Here is a 15565-nt window from a genome sequence, read left to right on the forward strand (position 1 = left end):
TCCTTTCTCTGCTTTCAGTTCATTTTTTTTTCTGTCTTTTCAATTAGCTACTTGTCTTTTATTACACATTTAGATAAGGAGGAAGAAAGAAAAATGATTAATAATTACCCATCCACAATTGCTGATAGCTCTTGTTACAGAGGATCATTTGTAGCATAGTTTTATGCTCTCCTGTCTTTTGTTGACAAGCTTCCCATAGAACCTGGAACATTATGAGACCAGGAAGGGTCATCAGAACAATCCCATACCACAAGGAGAAATATCCCCAAAGAAAAAGCTGGTTTGGAATTTTGGCTTTTTGATTGCTTGACTAGACTTACCATTGCATCCTGGGCTGCCATAGCAGGATTGGTGTAACCTTCCTCTCTAGTTCCCTGCAAAGAGAAACATAATGGTTGTTTCTTTTGTCATTGTTCTAACTATACTTGCCATAAATTAAATGTTTGGAGTAGCTCTCATGAGTATTTATGGGATTTTTGAAATATTAGAACCACTGGTAATTCCCAAGAATACTCCCCCAGGATTATGACAAACTAATGTCTTTAAACCACAGATCTGATCATGTTCCTTACTTGTTCAAGAAGTTTCAGAGGCTCCCTACTGTCTCTATGATAAAATGCCAATTTCTCAGTTTGGCCTTTAAAGACCTTCACAATCTGAGTCAATCTATCTTTCTAAGCTGATTAAATATTGCTGTCTCCTGTATTCTCTATGTTCTAGCCAAACTAGATTTCTGGAAGTTCCCCATAGACAGCAATACATTTCCCACCTTTGCACATTCCATGCCTGGAATCTTCTTATTCCTCATTCCCATCTCTTGGAACTTTTAGGTCATGCTAATGCTCAGCTCAAGTGCCAACTTTCCTGATTTTCCCAGTTGCTAGTGTTCTCCTTTCCATCCCCCTCCAACTATCTATTATTTATTTTGAATATATTTTATGTTGATTTATCTATATTTGTATTATTCCTTTACTTCTGCCTCAGCTTTTTTAAGAGCAGCTACTATTTTGTTTTCATTTTTAGAACCAGAACCTAGCATAGTGTCTGACATATAGATGCTAGAAAAATGCTTCTTGCTGAATTGAATCATCTCTGCTTGTGGAAGTCAAGGGAAAAGAATATGTATATCCAATGCTTTGTGAGTGTCAAATGCTACCAAAAGCTCTATGAGAATGAGGACTGAGAAAAAATCATTGGATTAAATATTAAGAGGTGGTAGTTATAATAAAAGGGTGGATTTTGAGGCCAGAATGAAATGGCTTGACAAGTAAGTGGGTTATGACAAAGTAGAGACAATGAGTTATTTCTGGAATTAAGAATTTAATAGGGAAGAGGCTGGGGTAAGGTAGAGGATAATAGCTTAAGGTACTGGCAGGACCAAGGGGTGGTTTTTCAAGGAAAGAGGGGAGCTGAACATATTTATTGTTATTCATCCTTCCTTCTCAAAGTGAACCAATGATATCATAAGGTTTGAAGTTTTGACTTGCCTGTGAATTGGATTTAAGTGAGGTAGAACCTGCCTAAAGTCATCAGCCTCACTCTCTCCTCCAGAGTCATCATAGTTTAGTGGCAAGACAAAAGTCAAGATGACTGGTGATGGCCTAGGATGCAGTGGGTGACCTTGTCTTTTCTAAATTAAGGTCTTTCCCAGGCCTCAATTTGTCTGAGGCAACACTCATTCAATGACTAAGGGTTAAATAAGAATTGAGGGGGGCAGCTACATGGTGCACTGGATAGAGCTCCAGCTTTGAAGTCAGGAGGACCTGAGTTCAAATCCGGTCTCAGACATATGTACTAGCTGTGTGACCTTGGGCAAGTCACTTAACCCCAATTGCCTATCAAAAGCAAAAATAATTAAGTAAATAAATAAATAAGAATTGAGACAAAAGATGGCCTAATTTACCATCACAAAAATATCAGTCTGAAAATGGAAAACCCTCACAGTTTCTGGCCAGAACATGAAACAATTGCTATTTATACTCATTAAAATTTAAAAAAATGAGCCACAGAGGCTTGGGCTGGGGGCTATTATTGGCTATTCTATAAAAGCCAGAGTGATTTGGGTTTGAAGGCCTAGTCAAGTAGGTCCATTCAAAACACAATGGGCTTTTTAAAAGCCTGTTTTTTTTTTTCTAGAGCTATATTTAAAGAAATACAGGAAAACTGTGCAGGACAAAAAATAAATGATTCCAGCTTTAAAAAAAAAATAATAAAACTAACTAAATAAAAATAAATAATTAATTGAAATTAAAAAAAAAATCTAGCCCCCAAATTCCTATGGACAGAGCACACACTTATAAGGATATGGCACCCCAAGTGGAGAGAGGGACCACAAGTGATGAAGGAAGCAGCAGCAGCAGAAGAAGAAGAAATAGAAGTATTCTCCAACTTTTGCTTGAATTGATAGGTTAGATTCCCAGAGGGCAGCTATAATTACTCTCAGGGTTCTAGAGATAACTCTCAGAGACTGCGCTTCTCCTACTACAGGTCTTGAGTGCCCAATGTAGTAGTCCCCATTTACAGTCATCTAATAGTCTCAAATTTATATGTGCCAGGAAAAGATATAGGAAAGAGAGATTGAGGGTAGAGAGGAGAATGATTGATGGAGAAAGCTCCTTAAGGAGATAGGAGGGGATGGAATCAAGGGCACAAGTAGAGGAATTTATTTTGGCATTTATTATATGTGCAGAGCACTGTGCTAGCCACTAGGAGGGACATAAAACATAGGTAAGAAACAGTACCTGTATCTTAAAGGTTGAAAGTGTGGAAAATGCATTCATATTTTTTTTAACATGTGTTTTTAAAACTTTGGGTTACAAATTTTCTCCCTTCCTCCCTCCCCTCCCACCCGCATTGAAAAGGCAAGCATCTTGGTACAGGTTATAAATGTGTAGTCATGCAAAACACTTCCTTGGTAGTCATGTTGTGAAAAACTAAGTATATTTCCCTTCATCCTCTCCTATCCCCCCATTTATTCTATTCTCTCTTTTGACCCTTTCCCTCCTTAGAAGTGTTTGCTTTTGATTATCCCCTCCCCCAATCTGCCCTCCCCTCTATCAATCCCCTGTTCTCTTGTCCCCTTCTCCCCTTATTTTCCTGTAGGGTAAAATAGATTTCCATACCCCATTGTGTATGTTATTCCCTCCTTAAGCCAAATCCTATGAGAATAAGATCCACTCATTCCCTCTCACCTTCCTCCATCTCCCTTCCACTGTAAAAGCCTTTTCTTGTCTGTTTCATGAGAGATAATTTACCCCATTCTACTTCTCCCTTTCTCCCTCTCCCAGTATAATCCTCTCTCACCCCTTAATTTTATTTTCCAGATATCACCCCTTCATCTTCAACTCACCCTGTGCCCTCTATCTATCTATCTATCTATCTATCTATCTATCTATCTATCTATCTATCTATCTATCTATCTATACATACATATAATTTTTCCTACCCACTACCCTAATACTGACAAAGGACTCACAAGTTACGAATATCATCTTTCCCTGCAGAAATGTAAACAGTTCAACCTTAATAAGTCTCTTATGATTTCTCTTTCCTGTTTACCTCTTCCATGTTTCACTTGAGTCTTGTATTTGAAAGTCAAATTTTATATTCAGCTCTGGTCTTTTCCTCAGGAATGCTTGAAAGCCTCCTATTTCATTGAATGACCATTTTTTGCTCAGAAGGATGATACTCAGTTTGGCTGGGTAGGTGATTCTTGGTTGTAGTCCTATCTCCTCCAGAATATCACACTCCATGTTCTCTGGACCCTTAATGTAGAAACTGCTAAATCTTGTGTTATCCTGATTGTGTTTCCACAATACTTGAATTATTTCTTTCTGGTTGCTTGCAATATTTTCTCTTTGACCTGGGAATTCTGGAATTTGGCTACAATATTCCTAGGAGTTTTCTTTTGGGAATCTCTTTCTAGAGGTGATCAGTGGATTCTTTCGATTTCTATTTTGCCCTCTGGTTCTAAAATATCAGGGCAGTTTTCCTGATAATTTCTTGAAAGATGATGTCTAGATTCTTTTTCTGATCATGGCTTTCAGATAGTCCAATAATTTTTAAGTTCTCTCTCCTGGATCTATTTTCCAGGTCAGTTGTTTTTCCAGTGAGATATTTCACATTTTCTTCTATTTTTTCATTCTTTTGGATTAGTGTTACAGTGACTTGATTTCTCAAATTGTCACTAGCTTCCAATTTCTCCATTCTAATTTTTAAGGAAGTATTTTCTTCAGTAAGCTTTTGGACTTCCTTTTCCATTTGGCCAACTTTGCTTTTTAGGGCATTCTTCTCCTCATTGGCTTTTTGGACCTCATTTGCCATTTGGGTAAGCCTATTTTTTTAAGGTGTTATTTTCTTCAGTATTTTTTTGGGTCTCCTTTAGCATCACTCTCAGTTTTTCCTCTACTACTCTTACTTGCTTCTCAAAATCCTTTTTGAGTTCTTCCATGACCTGGGACCAATTCATATTTTTCTTGGAGTCTTTAGATGTAGGAACTTTGACTTCATAGTCTTCTTCTGGTTGTATGTTTTGATCTTCTTTGTCATCAAAGTAAGATAATATAGTCTGACTCTTTTTGTGCTGCTTGCTCATGATCCTGGCCAATTACTTGAGTTATAAACTTTTTGTTAAGGTAGGGGTCTGTTTCCAGTGTGGAGAATGTACTGTCCCAAGCTTCAGGGGTTTTGTGCAGCTGTTTTCAGAGATACTTCTAGGGACCTGTAAATTTTCAGTTCTTCCAAGGTGGTATGATCAAGGGCAAGGTGTTTACTCCTTTCCTGGCCTGTGCTCTGGTCTACGAGTGACCACAAGCACTCTTTTCTGTCTTGGAACTGTGAGAATTTCCTCTCCACAGCCACTACAAGCTCCACCATGCCAGTGCTCCTCCTTGCCCCAGTACCACCACCCAGAACTGTGACCCAGATCCAAGCACGGGCAAAGCAAGAGAATCCTGCATCAGCAGAAAGATCCTTGCAATCACCTTCTGATCAGCCACTTGAATCCCCCTCAGTCTGTGGGCCAGAAGCTCAGGAGGAGCCACTGCCCCGGGGCCAAACTCAGGGAATGGGGCTGGAACCTCACCATACTTCTCTCTCACCACTGCAGAAACAGACTTTTCCCACTGACCTTCTAAGTTGTCTTTGGCGTTCATGGGTTGAGAAGTCTGGAAACCACTACAACTGCCCGTGATTCAGTCCTCTGAGGCCTGCTCCCAGTTTGCTGTGGCCTGTGCGCCCATGCCGAACTGTGCTCCTCTCCCCTCTTGGTGTGATATACCTTTCTGATCAACCATCCAGGCTGTCTTTGACTGGAAATTTGTTTCACTCTGTCTTTTTCTGGGTTCTGCTGCTTTAGAATTTGTTTAGAGCTATTTTTTATAGGTATTTGGAGGGGTTTGGGGGAGAGCTCAAGCAAGTCACTGCTTTTACTCTACCATCGTGGCTCCCTCTCCATTTATATTTTCACTGGCATACATGAGTCAGGTTTGCTACCTGAGTGAACCAGTCACACTTACTGGGCCTCAGTTTCCTTTTCTGAAAAATGAAAGGGTTGGACTAGATGACCTCAGAGGTCTCTTCTAGATCTATAATCCTATCAATTTAGTGCTTCAGGAAGTTAAGACTCTAAGTTACAGGTAGGTTGTTGATCTGACTCATAGTAAATATATCTTTGGTTAAAGATTTACTTCCCTTCCAAAAACTAAAAAAATTTAAAAAATTAAAAAAACAAAAAACAAAAAATGAAATAATAGCCACAGTACTTACCTCACAGAGTGGATATGAAGATTATGTGCACTTAGTAAGCCTTAAACTGCTAAATAAATGCTATTATCACCCAATAGGATGTTGTCTAATTGGTCTATTGGCTAGATAAAGATGGAGAATGACTTGAATATTTTATTCCTCATCATATTGGTTTGTCAAAGCACTGTTATATATTATATTAAGGTTTACTGGCCCTTTAACAGGGTTCTCTAGGATTCTTTGTAAATGAAACTTATTTTAAGCCAAGTACCAGTCTTTGAAGAGACATGTTTCTCTCTTCTTTTTTTCTTAACATTATACCTATGTAACTGCCAGAACTAATATGGGCATCCTGCAGATCAGTAGAATCCAGAGGCTGACTTATGAGAAAATATTTAATATGAGCTGTGTGTCATTGGACTGGTTCCACAGAAGCAAAGGACAGACTGAATGATCAATGTGGTCAGCCTAAAACAGCAGTAGGTGATGCTTTAATTGATATTAATGTCACAACAATAGTGTGTAGAAGCAGAGAGGTTGGGTCGGGGGCAGGAGAAGCAGAAAAGGGAAACACTGATGAGGTTATGCCCAGGAAAGATCAAACTTCCTACTGGTGATTATTAAAGGGTGATGGAAATAGTTTCCCTAGAGGTATCAGAATAAAGATTGTGAAAGTGTTTTTGCAAAGAAGAGCTGGAAGCTCCAGCTGATGGGGTAGGTGGTCTGTTAGCTCCTTTCTGCCTTCCTTTCCTCTAATAGAATTTTTCATCTTCAATGTGATTTGCACACGTTGGTTAATTAGTCCCTAAATGGCTAATTTTTCATTAGTTGACAGACAATTAATTCTCCTATAGATATGACTTGATTGAAGAAGTAAGGGAGTATTATAAGACTGCTTGCCAGTAGGCGCTCATTTGCCAGAGATGCTAATCTGTGCTGTTGTGCTATACGGGAAGGTCATTGCCTTGTCTCAGAACATTACTCCATGTTATATTTTGAACTGATCTCCTGGTATGTGTAAATGTTTCCATTCCATGAACCCTTTAGGGCTTCAATGGCCCTTGTGATCCATATTTGCACCATAACCAAGGAAAAGAATATGACAGAATTAGCAAGAGATTGAAATGACAAGATCCAGAGAAGAGTCTTCTCTTTGTCCATGCAGGGAAATGATAACAGGCAGGTGTAGGAGGAGAGGGTAAATGACAGTAGTAACAGAATTGATTTGTGAATTGTTAGAGCTGGAAAGGACCTTAGAATATAGTTTCCTCATCTGCAAAATGAGGGGATAATAATAGCATCTACTCCTAGGGTTATTGTAAGTATCAAATGAGATAATAACCATAAAGTGCTTACACAGTGCCTGGCACATAGTAAGTGCTATATAAATGTTAGCTATTATTACAATGATGACAGTGATGATGATGATGAAGACAACCACGATGTGACTACTTTTACTACTACTGCTACTGCTACTACTACTATTACTATTAATATAAAATGCAAGAGGTATGCAGAAGGGAGAAGGAGAGCTCCTAGAACATATACTACAGAGCATTAGATCTAGAAGGTATCTTAGACACAGGATATCAGAGCTGACAGGATCCTTAGAATATAGATTTTAAGAGTCAAGAGGAGACTTTAGAATGCAGAATGTCAGAACTGGGAGAGACCTTAAAACATAGAATGTCAGAGCTGGAAGTAAACTTCAAGTTAAATCTTAAAGACCTATATAAGGAACAAGGAAATAACTGTTGAAAAAACCTGGGAGACAAGTAACTTCTCACTGAAGTTTTCTCATTGAAGAACTAAGCTCAAACCCAACCTCACACTCTTACTAACTGTGCGATCCTGGATTAGTCACTTACATCCCTGTCTACTTAAGTTTCCTCATCTGGAAAATGGGAAAATAATAACACCTAACTCATGGGGTTGTAGGTAGCATAAAATGAAATAACGTTTGTAGAACTCTTTGCAAATCTTTAAGCATTATGTAAATGTTAGTTATTATCATTATTGTTAATAGTAGTGGTAGTGGTAATGGTGGTGGTGGTGGTGGTGGTGGTAGTAGTAGTATTCATTGATTATTGTTAAAGGACAATGCAAATTGTTTCCCTGTATTGGAATGACTGATTAAGGACCCAAAGGGAATGGTTAGATCTCCCAGTCATGGAAGATTTAATTGTTTAAAATCAAAAAACCTCTCTCAAATCAAAGGTGTGGAGTGCTTTATATGATGACTGACTTGGTTAAAGTCTTTCTGTTGCTTAGTTTCACTTAGCTTTAAAAAAAATCATCGCAAGAGAAGACTTGGTGGGAGTGAGGGGAAGTGAAACAATTCACCAATCTGGAATTGACTCATGAGAAAATGAAAGATATCTCTAACATTTTTTAAAAAGGAAAGCAATCCCATTTAGGAGTTCTATAAACATTTGTATGTGTAAACATTTCACTCTACTGAGAAACTCAAGAAAGTGTTGCCATATATGATATATTTGTGAAAGTATAATCTCCATTTGGGAGATTCCTATTCACCATTCATAGTAAAGGAAATATGAAATATTAAGTGAAATATATTCATAAAGTTTTTACTTACTTGGCAATTTTCCTGAAATATTTCTGAAAGGGCCTTTTTTTTTGTCCCCTGGCCATGCAGGCCTAGGCTATGTTCCATGAGACAGGGGAGCCCATGACCAATCAAAAGAAAAGAAAATCTTAACGTAGAGGTACACAACCAGGACATTGAACTAGCAACCCAGAGGAAGATATAAAGGGGCAGAGGTCAATCGTTAAACTGGACTGTCCATATCCATGGATATTCTAGGTTTTGTTTTTAGCATGGGGCCTCACTGGGCCATCAGATGGTACCCCTGAAGACTCTAAACAAGCACACGTAAGTGGAGTCAAAACCAAAAGAGAGGCACAACTCACCCTTGGTAAGCTATGGCATGACTCTTCTTCTTTATATCACAGAATAAAAGTAGATCCCAGAACACCTAAGTGTCCAGTATTGTGCTATTTCCAGGCTAAAATGAATGTCACATTCCCCTGCAGTATAAACTCCAGAGGTATGATGTCTTGGTTACTCTGTTCTTCTTGGAGAAGTTTAGATTAGTACTCTGCACCCTCCTGCCACTCCCTGCCCCTCACCCCAGTGCCATGAACTCAACCCTCACCACTCCAAAATCAGCCCCAAAGGTTCCCTCTCCATTCCTTTTGCAGATGAGATTGATAAGACTTAGAGGGGTTAAGAGTCTCAGCTCATTAGTGTCAGATCATGTAGTTAATATTAAGCACCCACTTAGTTTCTATGTATACATATTGGGCTCTTCTTAAATTTTGACATACAAAAACAATGGAGAGGCAAGCAATAATACAAGGTGACTAATAAAAGAAAATCTCAAACTACACAATGAGAGAAATTTGTATATACCATTACCTCTACCAGAAAAACACTTAGAAGCTCTTCTGCAGCTCACCAGGGGTTTCATTCTTCAGTTCAAGAAATATTAATGTAGCTATCATACATGAGACCACAGAAGGTAAACCTCAGCATGAATAAGAATAGAGAGAAGAGAGCAGATTTTTTCATTCTCCTAAATCCCACCCTATCTACCTCTTATAATGCATATTACCTCAAATGCTGGCTACATATTGAAAAAAAAAAGTCTGAATTTAAAATCTAAAGGACTCTGCCTCACTTCTCACACACAGAACATTAATGAAATTTGATAAATGGTTCACCTGACCATAAATAAATGAGATTCAATTTGGTGGTTAGAAAAGAGCTTAGTTACAAGCTAAGTATAGTAGAGAAAACATTAGGAGATCTGAGCTTGTTCCAGTTCAGCCCACAAACTAGTACAGGGATCATGTCACATTTAGAGTCACATACCCCTCCCAACAGTGGCCCACAGAGTGCATTGTACAAAGTAGTGGATTCAAAAATGTTTGTCAAATGAATGAATCAACCATGGGTAACATGGGCTTTTTGTAATATGTAAGTCAATTCATGTTTTTACATTTTAGGTAGGAATGTTATAAATTCAGATAGTAAATGAAGTAAAACCACTTTCAATGTCCTTTTAATAAAGGGTTTACTACTCTACCTTCACAATGGGGATTCTTATAATGAAGACATAATGATAATAGTTGAAAGTGACAAAAAATAAAGATACAGTGTTCAAACTAGAGGAAAACTTAATGTAGGGAGAAACATTTTATTCTGCAGGATTTCAGACATCAATTAATGGGGAAAAATGACAGGTTTAAGTGGCAGAAGTGTTGATGACATTACTAAGGCATATGCATTAAATATTCTATATAATGTTTTGGGAAATCATTAATTGGTAAAAAAGAAGCACCAATGAAAGTAAGATTGCTTACCCCGACTGAATGTAGGAAAACAGCTCTTGTACTAAGGAAAGACTTGTCAATTGTGAATTGTAATTTTTAAAAAAATCTCTTCTTTTTTCTTCTACTTCTTTGTCTCTCCCTCTTGCTTTCCTTCCTTCCTTCCTTCTATCCCTCCTCTCCTCCTTCTGAGAAAAATGCTATCCACCCAAATATACAGAGATTTAAAAAACAATCAATTGCTGACCTTAAACTTCTGTTCATCCATTAGAGTTGAATTAGTTTTGCAAGGGCAATAAGGAGCCATTTCTATTTGTTCTCATCCAGTTCACTAAATGACTTTCTCTTGTCTTAGGAGAATTTGATTGAATTAAACTGAATCTAAATACAACAAAACTAGAAAAGCAACATAACAATAAAATATGAAAAACAAACCCAAATATGAAAACCTTGTATAGGGAATATTATAGAAATACAAATTTCACTGGAAAATAAATCTAGTGGCTTAATAATAAGTGATCGTAAAGAAATAATTAGAAATTCACATAGGACATATGATTATAGATTTAAGCTGGAAAGGTCTTCAGATCTTGAGTCCATTTCTTTCATTTTATAGATAGTGAAACCGAAGCCTGGGGATTTGACTCAAGGTTATACGTGTAACCAAGCATCAATGGTAGGTTGTGAACCCAGATCTTCTGGCTTTGGAGTGATGGTGGCTTTTTCACTCTGGCACATTTTCTTCTTGCTATGTGGTTTACCAGGGAAAAAGAAGAGATTAGCTGGTGGTCATATAGCAAAAGTGAAGGATAGCCATTAGACAGCCCAAGTACTTCACTGTAATCCCTGGAATATTTAAAGAATGAGAGAAATGCCTCCAACTTTTTGGGCAGAGCCTTTTTGAAACACTTATGAAAAGATATAAGTAAGGATCCCATGGGATGAGGAGGCACTAATGGGCTGTGATTAGAATGGGTGAAGGTAGTACCACATTGATAGGATCCTGGATGCATTGAGGACTGAAGTATATAAAAAGGTGAAACTCAAATTTTAATTTATTTCTTTTGTCCAGGTCCCAGGTACTTTCAGAGTATGTAGTTGGGAGAGATCACATTTAATTTCTCCCATTGCAGACATTTCATAATCTATCAATCAGTGGACATTACATTTAACTGAATGTTGAGGAAATAAAAGATTGTTAAACATGATGATAATGACAATAACGGGCAATTATTTAGCTATTTAGTTTGCAAAACACTGCACATATGTCATAATCGTCTCAACAATCTTGGGAGGTAAGTACCATTGTTATCCCCATTTTACTGATGAGCAAGTTGAAGCAAATGGAGATTAAATGATTTGCTCTGGCTCACACAGTTAATGAGTCTGGATTTGAACTCAAGTCTTCCTGACTCCAGGTCCAGTGCTCAATCCATTGCACCACTTAGGTGTATGGACTTGTAGAGAGGAATAGCAAGTTGTACATAATAGATATGCAGCTTCATATGCAATCATTTTTTAAAATTATACTGTCATGGAATTGCTTATTTTATTCCATAAATTCAAAATAAAATAAATTTTAAAAAATCTACCTTTGTCTTTTAAAAAATTGGTTTTAATATCCTTAATAATTAAGCTTCCTGGATTCAAAACCAGAGGACTGTTTAGAGGATATAGAATGAAGTGTTTCACTAACTTTCCATACAGTTCCAAAAATCATAAGTTTGCCTATAAATAACAAGATCTGATTTAGGAGCATTGCATTAAAATATTGATAGTTAATTTTTTTTCTTTCCGACATCAATGGTGCTTGAAAGATTTCAATCAGCCCAATCACTAGGCCCTCCTCAATCACATGAGGCATTTAATAATTGGTTACCTCAGTGGTATATTTTTAAAGGTTGTTTATCTTTGGTTAACAATTACTTTGCCATAAAAATGAAAGAAAGAATTAAAAGTCGACATTACTTGGAAAGTGTTAGAATAATTAGTTTGCTTGTCCTGTCTAGCAAATATGCTAATTCCCACCTTAATAGTATTCTCCAGAATTTGTGTCAAGTAAAGCATGAAGTTTTTAAGTCACAGCATCCGTAAATCAGAGGGACCTGCACTGAACTATCTGTGAGTGTCCAAATGGGAGTCTCTGCCAAATGAGAAAAATGGAAAATGGAAGGATAACAATCTGCTTTAAGTTTGTAATAGGCTATTCCAAGAGAAATAATTTATTGTTTTATCCCCTTTCCCATTCCAAGTTACTGCTGACTCACTCTTTTCTCAACACATAAATCAGCCTCAATGAGAGTGAAAATAACCCTGTTTGATCTTTCTCTCCTATGCAAAAATACAATTTTTTCACTTAATTTTTTTGAGATATAAAGGAAATTTAGTTGATGCAGGGAGAGAGTAAAAATAGAATTTGAGGTAAAAAATTAAAAATCTTTTCCAGTTGGCCCTAGAAATATTATTTATAACTAAAGGGATTTAATTTTCCACCTTAAAGCCAAGAGAAAATAACATCCAATTAACTGCCCTACGCCCCTCCCCACCACCATTTACACAGAATGGCTGGGAAATATACCACCTCAACACTGAATATTATGCTTAATGGAGTCACCATTTCTGGATTTCTAGTTTTCAAACAATTATCATGCACAAAGGTATTTGTTTAATGAGAAAATTGGTCATTCACAGGGTACATCAGGATTTTGTTATATCTTGGTCATGAATGTATTAATAATAAGATTCTAGAGGAACCTCAGAAGCTATCTATTCAAGTATGCAGGTGACAAAATTGAGTTGAATGACTTGACTGAGATCATACAAGTAGTAATTTTCAGAAGCAGAAATAAACCTTAATTTTCAACCTTCAGGAAAAGTGCTTATTTCACTATACTGTTACTTCAGTGGGGTAGGAGGATGTCATGCCTTTGACCCTTCCACTCACTACTATTCTAACTCTAATATCTTTACCTTTGAATTTCACTCCCAAGTACAATCATCTGACCTTACCGCTTTTTGCCCATGTCTATTCCTACTGAACTTAACTTTTGTTTTTTGTTCTCATCACTTTTGGTCCTGTGACCTTTGCAATTTCCTTTAATCCATTATTCCTATTCTAGCTTCATTTGCCTTCTACTTAGTCCTGTACCTCTCTTCTACTCCTAAGAAAGTAATTTCAACAGTACTTTGGATTCTGCCTTTCAGTCCTGTGCTTTGACCTTCCACTGTTTCTGCCCCAATCTTGTTGAGTAACTCCAGCATCTTTTTTCTCCATTTCTACTCTTGCTCAGCCGAGTGCTGCTAGAAAAAGTCATGAAATCTTTTTGATTGGTGTCTGCTACAAATTTATTTTATTTAAACTCAATTAGGTTTTCACTGTTGCATGGTAATATATTTAATAATCTCTTAATGACACCCTATTGCCTCCTCTAGGGAAGTTATCCTATGCTCATTAAACCTCTCTCTCCATTCCACCTGTAATGCTACCAGTGGATAATCTCACACCCTATTTTCTTAAGAAACTTGAAGATGCCTAACAGCAGGGTTTCATTTAACTCCACCTACATGCTTTGAAGTTTCCTATTCATTCAATCTCTCCTTCACTTTCATTGTAGGGGAAAGGGCAGATATTGCCAAAGGCAAATCCTTCCCCTAAATCTTCTATGCTATTACTTTCTGTTGCCTCTGTGACTTTGCTTAACCAATCCCACTCTCTCCTGAATGTTTAGTCAAATCTAATTCATTGCCTCTTTCTGCTCTGATATCAAACACTTTCAAGTTTCCTCTATCCTGAATCTAAAACAAAAACAAAGAACAAAAACTTCAAGGACCCTCCCTGTAATCTGCTATCTCTGTCAAATTGCTATCTCATCTCTTTCTTTCATTGCCAAATTTTTAGCAGACTGAGTGACTCTTCTTAATCATCCTCTACTACTCTTCAATTTTTTGTAGCCTAATTTGCACCCTATTAGTCCACTGAAGCTGCATTTTCAAATAGTCAGCAAATCACATAGGACTGTAGTGTTTAGAGTTGGATGGAGATTTAAAGATCATCTAATTCAACTCCCCTCTCCCATTTTATAAATAAAGAAACCAAGGCCTATGAGAGTAAAGTGAGTTGCCTAAGGTCACATAGTTAGTAATTTGACTATGACTATAGCCAATATAATTATAAGTGTAACTAATATAGTCATTATTGATATACTAATTAATATAGAAATAACTAGTTACATATTAATTATATCATATATTAGCATTGAGCTATATATAATATGCTAATTATATTATGTAGTCATATGTAATATAATTAGTATATAATATATAGTTATTTGTATGTATGATAAATACATTAGTATATAATGAGTTTATAATATAATTGTAAATCTATAGCAAATAAAAGTGGGGATTAAAGCCCATATTCACTGAAATAAAATCTAGTACCTTTTCCACTTCTCCATATTGACTCTTCTTTTTTTTTTCTCAATGCTAATACTCCTTGTCCTCTCTAGGACATTTGACACTATTGACTACTCTGTTCCTTGATAACCTCTCTTCTCTTGGTTTATATGACAGTACTGTTTCCCAGTTCTCCTTCCACCACAATTATATAGCTTCTACTATGGCTTTTATGGCTGATTCCTCTTCTATCTCTGACTCCCTGTTTGTAAGAGAAAAAAAAAGACTTTCATCCTCTATTTCATAGATTATTATTTTCACAGATTACTTCACAGATATTTCACAGATTAACTTGAGCTTGCTATGGAAGAAGTGAGGAAGTTAGAAAGAAACTATTTAAGGTCGCAAATAGAGATTAGAGTCCTGAATCATCCATTTCCTAGTGTTATGATTCAGAACATAAGTAAACTTTAAAATAATCACATCAGATCAATAGCAAGACTGCAGGTGATCAAAAGAGCAATGCAGAGATTGATCATAATTGCAAGAAGTAAGATGCAACATGTTACCAAAGATAGGTAAGAAATTGGTGGATAAATATGTATAATCCAAGAATCATAGATAGTGTCTACCATTTTACTTCATTTAAAGTATCCTTCCTTTCCTTGACTTGAGCAAGTCACTTAATCTCTCCAGGCCTTGATTTTCTCATCTGTAAAATTATGGGATTGGATCCAATGGCCTCTTAGTTTCCTTACAGCTCTAGGATTATGATTCTACAATCCTATGCTTAGAAAAAGAGGAGGGAGTTGTCCTGATCCATATCTGGCCCACATCTGGACTCAGATGGCTCTGGAGGAGAAAGTGAGGCTGGTACCTTTGCACATCCCTCCCTCACTTAAATCCAATTCGCTTGTATGTCATGGCATCACCTCCCTGATGTCATGGTCCTCTTCAGGAGAACAAAGGACAAACAACAGCAAGCAATGTGGAAATATATTTAATATGATTGTAAGCGTATTACCTATATCAGATTGCTTGCTGCCTTGGGGGGGAGGAGAGAAAAAAAATT

General features: G+C 37.0%; 1 protein-coding gene across 1 annotated transcript in view; it reads right to left on the bottom strand.

Moving 5' to 3' along the window:
* The window catches only part of ANXA10 (annexin A10), an 84835-nt gene that overhangs the window by 15440 nt on the left and 53830 nt on the right, over window positions 1-15565 (bottom strand). The window contains exons 7-8 of the mRNA XM_027867012.1: window positions 321-374; window positions 109-202 (exon numbers count right to left, since the gene is read on the bottom strand). Coding sequence (XP_027722813.1) covers window positions 109-202; window positions 321-374 — 148 coding nt within the window. The remainder of the gene's footprint in view (window positions 1-108; window positions 203-320; window positions 375-15565) is intronic.

The sequence above is a fragment of the Vombatus ursinus genome, unplaced genomic scaffold (assembly GCF_900497805.2).
Source record: "Vombatus ursinus unplaced genomic scaffold, bare-nosed wombat genome assembly UNPS02014784.1, whole genome shotgun sequence".
Lineage (NCBI taxonomy): Eukaryota > Metazoa > Chordata > Mammalia > Diprotodontia > Vombatidae > Vombatus > Vombatus ursinus.